Source organism: Pezoporus occidentalis, unplaced genomic scaffold (genome assembly GCF_034315485.1).
Source record: "Pezoporus occidentalis ecotype Australia unplaced genomic scaffold, CSIRO_AGI_Poc_V1 ctg315, whole genome shotgun sequence".
Lineage (NCBI taxonomy): Eukaryota > Metazoa > Chordata > Aves > Psittaciformes > Psittacidae > Pezoporus > Pezoporus occidentalis.
In genome coordinates this window covers 69,867-85,342 of record NW_026915105.1, presented here as the reverse complement: position 1 = coordinate 85,342, position 15,476 = coordinate 69,867, and the positions used below count along the sequence as shown (strand labels likewise).

Genomic DNA, 15,476 nt, shown 5'->3' with positions numbered 1-15,476 from the left:
CCCTTTGAAATCCCTGACAGAAGCAGCTCAGGCAAGCCCACCCTCAAGTTGATTCATCCAGAAGAGGTACCAAGGGGCACCTCCTGAGTGACAGTTTGGCTACCTTCAGTCAAATCTATCTGTTGTGTCAGCTGGCTCCTGTGTGGGCAGCACTGAGGGGGCTGCGGTGCAGGGGGTACTTTCCAGCAAGACCTTGATGCCAAAATCATCCCTTCTTCACCCCAGGACAGTGCTGGCATCTGGGGCTCCTGCAGTTGAGCAGGGGCCATGGGATAGGGCAGGGCTCTGTTCAGATGGCAGTTTTCAAGTTAAGCCATTGTTTGCAGCAAAAAGTATCACTGTTGGGGGGTTTTAGGGCTGATGGATAGAAGCTGCAGTCTGTGGTCATTTCTTCTGGAGCCCTGTCGAGGATGCCTGGCACAGGTTGGCTGTGCTTACGGAACTCATCGAGCATCAATGTGGAGGATGCTATGCTGCACAAAGCAGTGTGCAGCTGACATCAGAGGGATGCTGCTTGCAGCACCATGGCCTCCTGCCACCCCTATGGATGGTGAGGACAAGACTGGAGGCTCTGCGCTGATGGCACAGGTCTCCATCCTGCATCCCTGAGGGGCAACCGTGGGACTTTTCAGCTCCTGTCACTGGCAACACATGCAGAGGTACCCACAAGAAAAACGGTGGCTGTCTCTGTTGATGGTTCATTCAGTTTTATGATGTGCTGCCCTCCTTTAAGCAATGTCAGTGATTATAAAAGAAACAGTGAAAATTTAAAAGTTTTTTCTTTCTGTTTTGGCGTTTGGTTTTGGTGTTTTGGTTTGTTGGGAGTCTTTTTGGCTGTTTTGGTGGTGTTTTTGTTTTTTTTTTTTGTTTGTTTGGTTGTGGTTTTTTACTTATTATGTTACTAAAACTTCTGTCCCCTGCAAGCCTCATTGTGCTGGCAGCTACAGCAAACACGAGCCTGCTCTAAAATGCCTGGAAATTTAAAGATAAGGCACTTGTAGATGACGTGTTAAAAGCTTGCCCTCTCCTTATTAATTGCATTAGCCCTGTAGGACCTGGCGTGGGGCTGGTTGGCAGAGCTTGTCTTCCACAGTTCACCTTCTCTGAGGCAGCTCTGGAGTCTCCTCTGGGCATCAAGGACATTCACTTTGCATGCAGGGGGTGCATGGTGCACTGCTGTCCTCCCCTCTGGGAACACAGGAACAGCTTTACAAAGAGTTTGCTAAAGGGTCGTTGTCTGCTGGCTCTCAGAACCAGTAGCTCCTCAGGCAGTGCATCCCTGATGTGCTGGCAGTGAAAGCTCAGTGGCCAGACACAGGTGAGGTATGCTGCTGCATCCTCTGCTGTCCACAGGTCCTCTCCTGTTTGCTCTGTGTTTGTCATATTGACAGCTGTCCCTTGCTGGAAACACAATAAGAAAAAGTGAACTGTAATTAGAAAGCCACAAAATCTAAACTAACTTTGATTTTGGGAAATTGTGGTTTGGATTAGTGAAGAAGAACACCAAAAAGCCAGTTAAAGTGCCTGGTACCCTGAGCCGTGCTTCCAATGCAATGCCTTGCATTGCTTCAAAAGCTGAAAAGCATGACTGGAGCTGACCTGGACTGCTTCGTGCTCACAGGGCTGAACCCAACCCCATTGCTCATGATGAGGTTTCTCAGAGCAGAGCAACGGTCATGTGAGAGCACAGAAAACGCGTCATCATTCTGAGCATTCAGCTTTTCTATGTTTGCGTCTTCTTGTCTCATGTCAGTACCCAGAGTTTAAAACAACTGGAGATTACAAAGGCATCGTGGTTGCAAACAAGTTGCCAGAGGTTGTCATGCTGCCAACAGTGGTTCAGTCACTGAAGTGGTTCTGTGCCTTATGTGCTGGGTGCACACGGGAGCCAGACCCATCCACCAAAATCCATCAGGCTGTTTTCTGACAAACTGTATTCTATTATGAGCAAGCACTGAGATCCCTATAGTAAGTGGAGTGAAAAGCACTTCATGGTCTGCTGTGTCCATGGGCAGGAGTGTGAAGTGGCTGGTGTGTTCCTGAGGAACTGTGCCATGCAAGGAGTGCACAGTGTGGCCCCGAAGGCAGTAGCCAGTAGCAGGGATGGGAGAGCAGAGTCTCTGTTCCCCTCACATCTGAACTCTACAGCCCACCTGTCCAGAGCTTTGTTGTGTGGTAGGTACTGTGGAGGATGCAGTTTCTTTCCTCCTGGGTGTTAGACCCTGGCTACTCACTCTGCAGCCCATGATGAGCACCCCATGAAAGACCAGCTTTTCGTGCGCTCCTCCAAGCCTGTGTTTCTGTGTGTGCTGAAAGATATGTCTGGCTCTGGGTAACAGCCTGAGGGATCCAGTGTCTGCCCTGCTTTGTGGTGTAAGGAAGCACTTTCCAAGTTGTCCTTCAATGAACTATGTCTCCTGCTTCCAGCATTTGCTGCTGCAGGATGACCCACACAGAAGTTTTGGGGGGTTTTGTAGCCAATCTGTCTCCTGCAAAACATTATTTATAACTTAATCCTTTTTACCACTTGCTGGACTTGCTTTCCAAGGCTGTAGGCTTGATTCCTGTGTGATGATTATTGTAGGGTGTTTGCTTGCAGTTAGGTCTGTTTGAACACAGAATATCTGCCCTAAGGTAACCTCCAATGCTCAGAACTGATGTCTGTGGCACAAATAGAATTTGAGTATTTTGAGAATTAAGTACTCTCTTTCCAGGAGTTTCTCGACACATTGATACTTTATCTAAATGAGTACAAATGCCAAAAGACTACAGTAGATTGCAATGCAGTATGATGCAATATAGTATGATCAGAGCAAAAAATATCAAAATTAAAAGTAAACCAAATTAAATGAAAAATTTTAAGCAAAATGGCATGCCTTAAGAACAAGGGAAGGTGCTCCAAGGACAGCCTTATTTCAATGGCAGAACTTTCCTCTGAGAACATATTTTGAAGCGGAGGCTGTCAAACTGTAGGAAGCAGGGTTTGTGTTGGAAAACTGCTGTGTGTGCACCCGGGCAGGTGTGAACCCCTACATAGTGTGTGCAGATCGGAAGAGTCTCTCACATGCCCTGCTCATGGACTGTCTGGCTGTGCTGGGAGAAGAGGGACAGCCTGTATGGGGAAGTGGGAAGTCTCCAGAAAGAAGGATGTTTGCTTATTTCTGGCATGAAATACAGCACTGGGGCACTTTGATTGTGAGTCATCCGTCACCTGTGACTGCAGTAGATTTGGGATCAGGCTCTGCATGGACTGCAGCATAAACCAGGAAATTTAAATGTAACCTCCTTAATTCCTACACAAAAAGACCTAACAGCATTCTAGTCCCGCCTCAATGTCTGTTTACCAGCAGTTGTGCTGAATCCTGTCAGTCTCAGGTAGCAGCAGCAAAGGTCGCTTTGTAACATGGACTCTTTGTCATAGAATAGATAACTTCCAAGTGTACACAGATATTTTGCTTGCATGAAGAGGTGTGCATGGACCCCACAGTGGGGGATGAGAGTGCCCAGGCAGGAGAAGGGCTGCTTGCTGTGTTGGTGAGAGGTGTGGGCATAGGGTGATAACGCTGCCCCATCTTCTTTTCTTCCTACCAGCTTCCTGCAGCACAAAGGAGCTACCTGAACCCAGGCTTTGTAGTCTTCAGTCTTGCATGTTTATTAAAGTCAGAGAACATGATGCCAGCCCTCAATGAGGACTGTGGTCCTGTGGAGGGTGGTCTGGGCTGCTGGGACATATGAGGAGCCATACATCCCCTGGGGGTGTGCCATGCCATGATGTCCTCAAGCACCAGTCTGCTACATGTGGGAAGAGAAACCCTGTCTGTCATACTTTTCCCACCACATGCTCTCTTCCTCAGCGCAACTTTTGGCTAATTCAGCTGGATCGGGCCATCGGCTGCAGACAGTACTTGGAAATGGCTTTGGCTACAGAGTGTTTGCCAGCAGGGTGTATGTCCTGCTGGAGGACCAAGCTGCTGCACTCCTAGAGATTGACCTGAGATAGGCTGACACGTTTTTCTCTGCATTAAAAAGATGACTGTAACGTGGATGTGGTGTAAAACCAAAGCAGTGCTGTGAAAATCAAGTGAGAAATTATCTGTCTTCTGTCACTAAGGCATTCATTTGCATTGTGTTTGGTGTCAGAAAGAAAAACTTGACATCCCTGCTGGGGCCATATCTCTGTATTTCAGAGCTTGCCCAACTTCCTTGTGATGACAGAAAGAACCAGAGGGGGAAAACAGACCTTGCTGATGTGCTAATGCTCCAGTTCAGGGGTGGCTGAAGCCTGGAGTCCAGCTGAAGGCAGCAGGCAGAAGGGCTAGGATGCTGAGGTTTTGAGTGGTTCAGCCGGGAGTGCTCATCTATGCAGGAGGCTTGCATAAGGACAAGAGACTTCTGCCCATCAAAGGTTCTGCCACCTTGGCAGAAAGGGCAGGATGTGGCCTGATATAGCCAGAGTTGCTGGGCTAGTCCCAGCATGAGCCATGGCTGGCCCCTGGCATGGTCTGACATGGTCACTGAGGCTGGGGACAGTAGTGGGAAGCCTGAGAAAATGCTGGTGTGGGAGGATGCTCCCTCAAGCATGCAGACACTTTCCTGTCCCCATTAACACCTGAGTTTGCAGATAATTGAAGACTGCTTACATGTCAGCAGCAGCATATATTTATCAAGCTACCAAAATGCTTAATTTCCAGACTTCACCATTTCCACACTGCTGCTATGATGTTATGACTTGTAATATTCTATCTGCTTCTGCTACTAGCTAAATTACTTGTGTAATGCCTGGAAGTAACTACTCATTACATTATCATTATGAAGGCTGAAATTATAAAACAGGCTAAAGTCAGGATGACGCATGGAGTGGAATATTCTCATCTGAACCAAAGGCAACATTTCCGTTACATAGTTTAGAGAATTTCATCCCATGAGATAATTCTTGGTACTTTCTATACCAATTTAGGATGAAACCCAGAAAGCCTGATACTTTCTGCCAGACGAAAGTTTTCCTTTACATCCCACCTGCTCTACCAGCTCATCAGTCCTGAGCAGAGAAAGTCCATCCTGCATGGATGGAGGACACTCCATGCCCCTCGTTCACTCCATGCCCCTTGTCTGCTCTGTGCCCCTCGCCTTTCCTGGAAACAGGGAATGGGGCTTTGTGAAGGATTCAGGCAGCCCTGCAGCCCAAGCCTGGGGACAGCAGCTGCAGCAACCAGCACAGACTGGCACTGCATCCCTGGCCTCATGTCTGGCAGTGGTGGTGCCAAAGCTCTGTGAACCAAGTGTGGCTTGCAGAGCTTGGTATTGCCAGTGGTGCAGCTCTGTGCATCTGGGCCCACCTGCAGTCCCAACAGGTTGTGTGCTGATGGCTGGTATACAACTGGTGGGAGAGGGAAGGGGCAAATTCCTCATCATCATTAATTGCAGTGACATCTTCTTTGCAGGTGAGATGAGCAGCTGTCCTCCTGGTACAGGGAGATAAATCTCTCCTAATGCAGTTCCAATATGGTTGCTCTGTGGCACCACATACCTTTGTTGTATTAAAGTTAAATACTTTTGTGTACAAAAGTTTAAAGTGCATAGCTAAAACCTATGTGGTTGCAGTAATTGCAGCTGTAAATCTTTTTGTCATCCTGCAAAGACTATGTGAGGTATTTCATAAATATATCAGAAGCAGCATTAAAATTTTATGGCAGGCAGCATAGGTCGAGAATAGTAGAGTGACTTCACAGCAAGGTATGTCCACCTTAACCCACAACTCATTAATCATTGATGGGATTTCTGTGCCTTGTAGCTCCTTGGAAATGAGGTAGTGTTACAAAAATCTGCATGTTACTGTTATCTTAAAATATGACATCCTACTCAGAACCATTAAAATTGTACATCTTTGAGCAAGTGCTAGTTAATATAAAGATAATGTAAGGGGAAAACACTGTCCAATATGTATGATCATAAAATTATATACGACCTTCATTAGAAGTTAATTGGCAGTCTTGATGGGGCTGAGAACTTTGGAGGTACTGTCTGTATGTGACCAAGTGCCTTCCAACCACAACTGCAATAAACTTCTGCTTGGCTGATATGCAGGAAAAATTAGCCAGTGTACAGGCTAATTTAATTTTGAAATCATACATATGAACGTTTGGGTGGTGGTTGCACATAGACTGTTCTTTGGAGGGTTGATCAATGATTACAAGATGTTATAGACAAGAGTGGGATGTGCATTTTATGAGTGTAAATGTGCTGGTGGAAGGGGTCATAGATGATAATAAGTGATCTATTGATTCACTGGATTCTTACATTGGATTTACCAGTGGATTTACAAGCCTGTTTTTCTTTATGTGTGTAAAGAGCATACACATACCTGTGAACATGCGTTGACAGATTTCTGTCGATGTGTCTGTCTGTACCAGTGGGCTGCATTTTTGCATGTGCACCCTTGGTTCTTCCAGGAGGAAGCTGCTGCTGATGGCATGGTCCCCAGCACCTCAGAAAAACACTGCCTGAGCCTCCTGATGGTGGCAGGCTCCCCGGTACCCTAGCTGGTGGATCCAAGCACGATACCCCACCTGCTAGTGGAGCAGATCCCATGCCCCTGCTCTAACCCGGACTGTGCCCCCAGCACCATTTTGGCCATCTAGGCAGATTGCTGTGATGGTGTCTGTAGGTAACTGAACAGGAAGGGTATAGGAAGCATTTTGTGGTTCCATCCAGTTGTTCCTTCCGCTGTTAGGAGAGAAATGCATTTTAACCCGCAAAATTTCACTGTTCATTCAGGTTTGTTGGAAGAGGGTGCTGCAACTGCTCAGCCACAGAAGCAGAGTGCTGCTTACACTTCTGGCCATGGTGATTAACAGTTACCACCACATCTCCTGGCTGTTCTTTCAGTGTTATAGACACTAATTAATTCTGTGGCATTAATATTACTGCCTGGGATCCCATGAATGCCTGGGTACTTGTGGTTGGCTGGACTGTTGCAGCTCCAGGGGCTCTATCTTGGCTACAGCGGGATGAAAGTTTTGTCATAATTTTATTACACTGTGTTTAAACAGTAAGCGTAGAGGGCTTAGTGGCTTAGTGCTCTAAGAACTTGCTGTTTGTCAGGGTTTTTTTTGGTTTTGGTGTTTTTTTTTTCTTTTTAAACCAAGAAGTGAAGATTGGGTTCCATTTTAGGGAAGTTTTCTTCTTACTTGAAATACATTTGTGAGGGCTGTTCTTTTGCTTAAAACTTTCACTTTCAATTCCTTCCTCGTTAAAAAAAAAAAAGGAAATATTAATTGTACAGAAATCATTTCTCCTTTTCCTTTATTAGTGCTTTATTCCCTTTTTCTGTGGGAACAAATAAATTGCTGGATACAAAGCCAGGTAAGCAAGAGTCCACAGATGGGGAGCAGCTTCCCATTTTGATGTGGAGGATATCAGGCACAAAGAAGAGTAGCTTCCTTTTTTTCAGAACAGCTCATTGAAGAGGTTTTCCAAACTGGAATTTTTCAGTTCCTTTGGGAAATGTTTCTTTTTCATTAAAATTCTTTCCAACCACAAACCATGCTGGCTGCGGCACTGTGCAAGCTGAGAGGCTCGTGGTGCTGAGCCTCCTCCTGTTGTAGAATCAACCAGGTTGGAAAAGACCTTTAAGATCATCAAGTCCAGCCTTTTCCCAGCACTGCCAAGTCCACCACTAAGCCATGTCACTAAGGGCCTCCTCTACACTGTTTGTGAACACTTTCAGGGACAGTGACTCCACCACTGCCCTGGGCAGCCTGCTGCAATGCCTGAACACCCTCTCAGAGATTCTTCCTAATAGCCAGTCCAATACACCCCCTCCTCCCTCCTCCTGCCAGTGCAGCTTGAGACCATTACCTTTCATCCTATCATTTGTTACCTGCGAGAAGAGACCAGCCACCTCCTGGATCCATCCTCCTTTTGGTTCCTTGTAGAGAGCAATAACGTCCTCCCTGAGCCTTCTCTTCTCCAGACTAAACTCCCCAATTCCCTCAGCTGTTCCCCATCACACTTGTGCTCCAGGCCCTTCACCAGCATTGTTGCCCTTCTCTGGACCCAAAAAAACTGTTTTTCATCCCTCAGAAAGCTCCTAACACCTGCTCCCCTCAGAGCACTAGTGTCACCACTCACACACACATGTGGTTTCCCTCACGGGACTGAGAGGCCTCCAAGCAGAGAATGAGGTCCCTGAAGCGACAGCGGGGCTTGGGGGCTGGGGGGCTCCTGGCACGCAGCGCATCTCACCAGAGTTGTGTGGCAAGAACTGGGCATCCTCTGCCAGCCATCAGTGCGGCCCAGGGCCTGCAGAGCCCCGCATGCCAGAAAGATGCTGGGCTCCAGGCTGGAGCGAATACCCCAGGGACCCCTGTCAGCCTGCAGGAGCTTGGCTGCTGTCCTGGAATGGAAGGCAGCAGCAGACAGCAAAATCCAGCTGTGGGTATGTCTTAGGGAAGCAACAAGAACATGGTGCTTGCTCCATGTCCTCGCCCTGCCAGGCGGGCAAGAGCACATGCTGGGGCTGCTGTCACTGTCTCGCTCAGCCTGATGCAGGGGTACATCTCTTCGGGATGTGGGACACAAGAGTGGCATCAACACCTCTAATGTGTGTCTGGCCCCCTGGCCCAGGCTGCCATTCCTTTCTGGAAGGATCTTGCTGCAGCAGCGATCACCATCACATGTTGGACCTGAAATCTGTCCTGGAGCAGTTTCTGATAATCCAATCCTGAGAAAATTTCCCAAGCATGCCCTTCAAAGACTGCCCTATGAATCCAGCTTACTTGTCCTGGGATTTTTCGCTGGTTGTCACCCTGGACATTTTCATCGAAATAAATTGGGTTGAGCATGTCAGGGTTTTGCTAAATAATAGTGTATTTTCCGGCTTGGCCTTCCAATGTTTAATCAAAACAATAAAACAACAATAAAATTTACTTGGGACTTCAAAGATACAGTTTGTTTTCCAGTTAATATTGGAAATATAATTAATTAGCCTGTGTGAACTCAATTTGAAAACTTAACAGCTCTCTGAATTTGAAAGAGAAAGAAAAAAATTATTTGGAAAAAAATCTGACTTTTTTTTAAAAAAAAAAAAACCCACAACAAATCCAGGGCTTTTTTTACTGAAGGATTTTGTGAAAATTGTCACAGATTTGTGCAAGTATGTTAGTGATGTGAAACTACATTTTTGCATGAAAGGAAATTTTAACTGAAAGATGTTTCCCAGCTCTCCTGTACATGAGGAAAACTTGTAAGTAGTGAATTTTGTGGGCCAGTTTTGTGAGGCTGCAGACCTCTTCCTCTCTTACCCTGAGACACTAGGATGGCATGGTGTGGAAAAGCAAATTTGCTTTACCTAGGGAAAAATACACCATTGTTCTCTGCAAGAGAGGCCAGATCATTTTCCTTCTTTTCTAAGGTCTCACACAGTTGTTTGTCGCTCTGACTTTACGTGGGGTGCTGTGCAGGGCTGCTGGATTATGAAGCAGTCTCAGGCAGTGTTGGCATACAGTGACTTTGTGTAATAGATTTCAAGGGTACATTTGGCTAGCTGCTATTTCATGGTGTTGGTCGGCGATGTGCAGGCAGCTTGGGTGTGTTCGTATGGCTGTGTGCAGCATTTAGCCGTGCTCCCCATGCAGACAAGCATATCTTAGCTACCAAGGTAATGATTATTACTAGAATTCACTGAAGAAATTTATGATCCATGTGATTACTTCTATGAAAGAAAATAATAGAAAACAAGTAAATCATGAGAATGTTAATTTTGAAAAGTTACAATAAGGTCTTTTGCCCCAAGGGAAAGGTGGAGACACCTATATTCTCTGTTGGGATCTCAGGCTGGAGGGTTAGAGGGGTTCATCTGCAGGAGCCCAACTAGAGGACAAGTACAGCAGATTGTTTTTAAACTTAGCCAGGACCTCAACAAGGAGCGGGCGAGGTGTAGCTGTTTGTGGCCAGACTCTGATATTTGCCCTGCAGCCTTCCATTCTTGCACCTTATACAGCTGCATTTATTGAACACTGTTTCAGTTTACTGTTTCAGTTTAATTTTCTGCCAAATAAGACACTGTCCTACAGCTGGAGCTTGGACAGCAAAAAGACCTCATTAATTGGGACTGGTGACCAACACTGTGATGAGTTTGGTTGGAGGGACACCACAGCCGCAGGGTTGTGGTTGCTCTCCTCATCTGCCTGCTGGTATTCGCTGGAAGCTGTTGCGTTGTGGTCACTGGGAAGAAGGCGTGTTGTATCACTTGCATGTGATATCATTGTACAAATGTACACTGTACAATAATACCACATGTTGTACATCATATTGTTTCCTGAAGCACTGGTCAGCTCCATGGTCCAGAGGGCTTCACCCCATCCCAATTGCATGTGCAAAATCCTGAGAAAATGCAGCAAAGATTGTCTGAACATGGGTCTGCCTTCACATAGCTTGCTCTGGTTGAGCTGTACAGGATCTGGAGCTTCTGATTCATGGGTTTTCTGAGACTCTGGACACCAAAGCAACACGTGAACTTGGAAGTGACATATAAAACTTTGCTGAGTACTGGTTCAGATTTTGTGTTTCAGTCCAAAGGTACCAGGTGAGTAACAAGCATGTTCCGTGTTTGAGTAGGCTGCTGGTTTCTGCTGGTGTTAAGTGCCACATACTCTTAAGAAGACAAGGCTAAAGACACATACCTTACTGCTGTGCTACCTAATAGGACTGCAGTGGGTGCTCTGCAGGGCAAGCAGTGGTAGTGCAGTGACAGTAGTCAGGCTCTCTCTATACTAGGAGGTTTCCCCACCTTGGCTGGACGTGGGCGGTGTCAAAGCTGTCCCTGCTTTGAGCACCTGCCCCATCCTTCTGCCTTTCAGTGAGGGAGGAGGTTTCCAGCACTGTCCAGCCCCAGTCCAGCCCCAGTGCATAGAGGTGACAGCATCTTCTTCCAGAGGCAGTTCACTAAAGCCATGGCAGCTTGAAATACACCGTGAAATCTCTTTCTTCATCTCTTGGTTCTTGAGATTTTTAAGCTCATGTTTTTCAGTTTCTCTGCACATCACAATGGAAATTTGCAGGGAGCTTACCTTAAAACCAAGCAGACTGGTAAACATGAGTTGATAATCCCTGGAGAAGGTGCTGCAGAATGGACAATGCCATGCTGCAGAATGGAAAATGCTGTTTTGCCTGCAGCAGGGGGTCCATGACCACTATAAATGGTTTTGTAGCCACCCTTGGGGCTCACCCCATAAGCATGGGGGCTCTGCCACTGTCCCATGGTCTCAGGGATCATTCTTCTCCCCACCCCCTGCACCTCTGGGAGTGAAGGAAGGGTTTGACCCTTTTTGGGGCTGTAGCCACCTAAAGCACTCTGGCAGTGTGGAGTCAGGTGGAGCAAGATGTGGGCTGGCTCTGGCAGAAGTGCTTGGTTTGGTGTGTTTGCGTCTCAGCGAATTATTATAAGGACCAGGCCTAACATTTCACATGAAGGAGGGATGTGTCCCACTGCTGCCCTTTCCTTGTGGTGTGGGCAGGCACCATGCACATGTGTGTCCCTGGGTAGCTGATTCGTTGTGTTTTTGTATGGGACGAGGGCAGGCTGTGAGGCACTGCTGTCAGTAAGCGTTGCTGATGGACCTTGGAATATCTGGTGGAAATCATGAGGCATGAACATTCATTCATCTAGCTTAGTTTCACATATGGTTGTACCATTTGACTGCCCAAGTGCTGCAATAGTAGTAGCAGGGCTTGAGACACTTCTCCTTTTCCCCTCCCCTCCCTTGTATTTCTTTTCTCATTTCCCTTCCTGCTCCCCCCCTCCCCCACACCCCCCTTCTTTCTCACTCTTTTTTTTTCCCCTGGAAGGCTGATGGATATGCAGAGTATGTTAAGAAGCAAGCGATACTGTCACCGAGCTGATGATGCTCAGTGACTCCTCAAGCTCCTGGCTGGTCTGTACTGCAGGAGCTTGACACCCTGACCACTGAGGCATAAAAAACAGAGAATTGGAAGACTCAGCCTGACAGGCACCAGAGCGTCCCCCAGAGAGGGTCCACCATGTGTGTCTGTGTGTGAGTGTGGGGAGGAGGGCAGTGGGGATGGTGGGGGAGGAGATCAAGGCAGGAGAGGATGAAACAATGAAATGTCATCCTGTTCCCACCTGCAGCCCTGCCGCAGCACTGATAGAAACAGCTACCTCCTTCTCAGTGGCATGCGTAGCATTAGCACAGGATAGTCTGGATCTGTGCAACCTTGCCTGAATGGAGAGAGGAGCAGGGGGTGTAAAGGGGAGGGGGAATTGTGGGGCAGCAGAAATGAGGCATTGTCCTGACCTCGATGGATATGTGTGTTCTCTCCCTTGGGGCGCAGGCATATGCAGCTCACCATAAGCTTTGTTTGAAGCTTGGGGTGCTTCTATTGCACGGAGATGCTGGACGGACTTCTCTGCACACCCTGTGCAAGCAGTCTACGGAGTGGATTGGGCTCTGTCCTGCTGTCCTGACTGCCCTTTTCCTCTGCCTGTTCACTGTGCAGCTCCAGGAGTGGACGTGGCAGAGGCTTGCTCTCATCAGTGTTCGCGTGTCATGTTGGTCAGGCAGCGCAAATGTTCTGTGCAACTAAAACAGGAGTAGATTTCTGCACTTGTCCCTGCCCTATAGGAAGGAAGAAATGAAACCAGTGGGGAAAGGGGTATGCAAGCTCCTCCCCATACAAGAGACACCCACAGGATGAAGGGATTTGTGTGTGATGTACACAGGATGGAGGAACTGGGTATGAACTTCTAAGAACTGAGAAAAGATTGCAGCACTTACCCATGAAGTTACCAGCCAGTTTGCTGCCCAAGTCTGCCCACTTGCCTTGCAGTCTTGGGCAAACAGTTGTTTGCTGGAAACTGAGGGGCTTTGGGAATGGGGCAAGCAGGGAGGGCTCTGACTGAGCAGGAAGCCTCAGGTGCGGCAGTAAGGAAGCAGAAGAGACCAGAGAGGAGCTGCTGTGTCCTGCACAAGGGAGCTTGCTCCCTCACTGATGGAAGGCAATGGAAATTCCTTTGCCAGTGGCCCTGGAACCTCAGGTGGCTCCATGACACCCATTCTGACTTTGCTGTCTCACTCTTTTAGAGTGAGCACTGTGACAGATGTAACCTGCAGATGCTAAAGTCATCTATCATCCATAAGTACAGGGAGTAGAAGGAAATGTAGATACAATGTACTTCACTGGGAAGAAAGGTTTGGAGGCCCATTTTCTGTGGCTTATGGTGAATTAGTGCCATTCCTTAGAGGCAGTAATGGATCTACTCTGAGCTTGTGGTGAAATGTGGTCAACAAAGCAAGGCATGCTGAACATGCTGCACTTGCTTTCGCTGGCTTCAGACCTTGTCTCACTGCCCTGGACTGTTCATAGATGCTGGTCAGGATGGAGAGAGCCTGTTGAGCCTGGTGAGTGCAGTCCTATGGGTCTGAAGGGCTATGAGAAACAGGGAAAGGTGTTAGTAGAGACCCCCTGGGGTAGAACAGTGATGGGCAGCTCTTGTTGTTGGCACATTCAGTGTATCTACTGGCATCCTTTGGTGTAGGCTGAGAGGCAGTTTGTTTTTTACCAAAGCAGCATCATGTGGAGATCGAGCTACCCTGGATCTGACCCTCTATTTTGACACCAACCTGTGCTACTTCTGTATTGGCAGAAAATACCTTTGCAGGTGGCTGCAGTGACTGCCAGTACTGCATGGCTATTGCAGCCCACCATGCTGCTGAGCCGAGAGCTCCCCCTGACAGGCAGCACAACTCCACCAGTCACCAGAGCATCATCCCCTCTCCCCTGGGTCAGCAACTAGCCTAAACTGTGTCCTGAACCGAAGAGACCACTCATGGCCCTGGGGACCCCAACATGGTCCCCAGGGAGGGTATGGGGGTCTTACCAGGCCCATGTGCTGAGCCTGGGGAGCTGGAGATGTGGTATCCCAGCGTCTGCCACTCAGCTGGGGAAGGCAGCCCCTGGGAAGCAAGCATCTTCCACTGCACTCGGGCAGCCCTCTCACCTACTCTTTCTCCTGCCGTGCTGTGTTGTGAGTGCATGTATTTGTGTATGGGAGAGTGAGGAGAAGAGGAAGAAAGGAGGAGAGCAGAAAACTGTCATTTGTGGAAAATTTCCTAATAAATCAGCAATTGTTACCATTTGCATGGTGGTGGAACTGGGTACCCTGCCCGGGGTCAGAGCCTCATGGTGCAAGGCTGTGTTGTGGAGAGTTTGCAGCTGAAGTATGAAACAGGAAGTGATGTGAAAGAGAACAGACAGATGGGGGGGAGCAGGAGCTGGTGAGGAGATAAATAGCTGGAACTCTCTGAGCCTTAATTGTGCCTTTGTCTGGAGGGTTTCAAAATCTGAAACTCATGCAAGGATTCCTCTCCTTGGGCTGCAGTGATGCATAGATGTCTGGGACCAAGACATGTTCTCCTGGAGAGCCTGGATGAGTACCAAGTATCTAGAGGATTATCTGGATTATCGTCTCTTGCCAGCAGAGTCTGAGCACTCCTGTCTTTGTGTTGTGTTTCTGACTCCAAGTGCTATAGGGCTGTAGGAGGTAGGGGCCAGCCCTGTCCGTGTACCCCAGGGTCCTTTTCAGCTCTCCTCACTGTCTTGCTCCTGAAGCAGGCATTACTTGAGAAAATCCCACCAGCTCAGCAGGCCTGGGCTACAGCACGAGAAGGATGTGCAAAAGATGGCTGTACCCATTTATTTAATAATTCTCCTACTTATATTGTCCTTCCTGAAAGAGGGTGGCCAGGAGTAATTTTACAAAGGCTGTCACTGGGGTGCAGCATGCAGTGCAGCGTTCCTATCCCCCACTACAGTAACTGTGGTTTAAAATCAAATCATCTTTTGTTTGTCTTTTTCTCTTTAACACAGGGAGTGAGTTTTCTGGGAGCCCATACAGCCACCCACAATATTCAACATACAATGACTCCTGGCGGTTTCCCAACCCTGGACTCCTGGGTAAGTGCCGCTCCTGCCTTGGGGGCTCTGTTCAAGCTGTGACTCATTTGCAGCCTGGCAGTGATTGTCCACCCATAAGGTGGGCAGCATGTGTGTCCTGACATGGTCCTGAGTCTATACGCTCAGCTCCCATGAGGGAATGCCAGTCTCCAGGGAAGCACAAATACTCTTGGTTCCTTTTGCCAGCAAGAAGCCCCTGCCCAAACCTCTTGTCTTCCTGGTTTTGCCATGTAAAATCCTTTCTGAGGCACAGGGTGTTGCAGGAAGACAGGATCTCCATTTTTTTGAGGGTAAGGGATCCTGTTCAAAAAAAACATGGGGTGCCAGGTGTTTACAGCTGAATGTGAGCCTCATTGCTCCCCACACTGTTTCTTGCGTGTTGAAGCACTTTGCATTTTCTCCCTGACTTTGCACTGCATTTGCTCCCCAGTTTTGTGTTTGCCCTATCCATCCCTCCTCTGCCAGGGACTGCTGTGCCTGCGCAGCCTCACTGGCACTAGCAT

The 15,476-nt window shown here is 47.9% G+C and overlaps 1 protein-coding gene across 6 annotated transcripts in view; it reads left to right on the top strand.

The window, feature by feature from the left end:
- PAX5 (paired box 5) overlaps nt 1–15,476 on the top strand; it is a 134,843-nt gene that overhangs the window by 107,878 nt on the left and 11,489 nt on the right. For 5 of the 6 annotated variants that reach the window (XM_062628380.1, XM_062628385.1, XM_062628386.1 and 2 more), the window contains one exon: nt 14,887–14,973. In XM_062628380.1, coding sequence (XP_062484364.1) covers nt 14,887–14,973 — 87 coding nt within the window. Of the gene's footprint in view, nt 1–3,591; nt 3,705–14,886; nt 14,974–15,476 lie in introns of those variants that run through there. The other variant, XM_062628387.1, reaches the window with a different exon arrangement.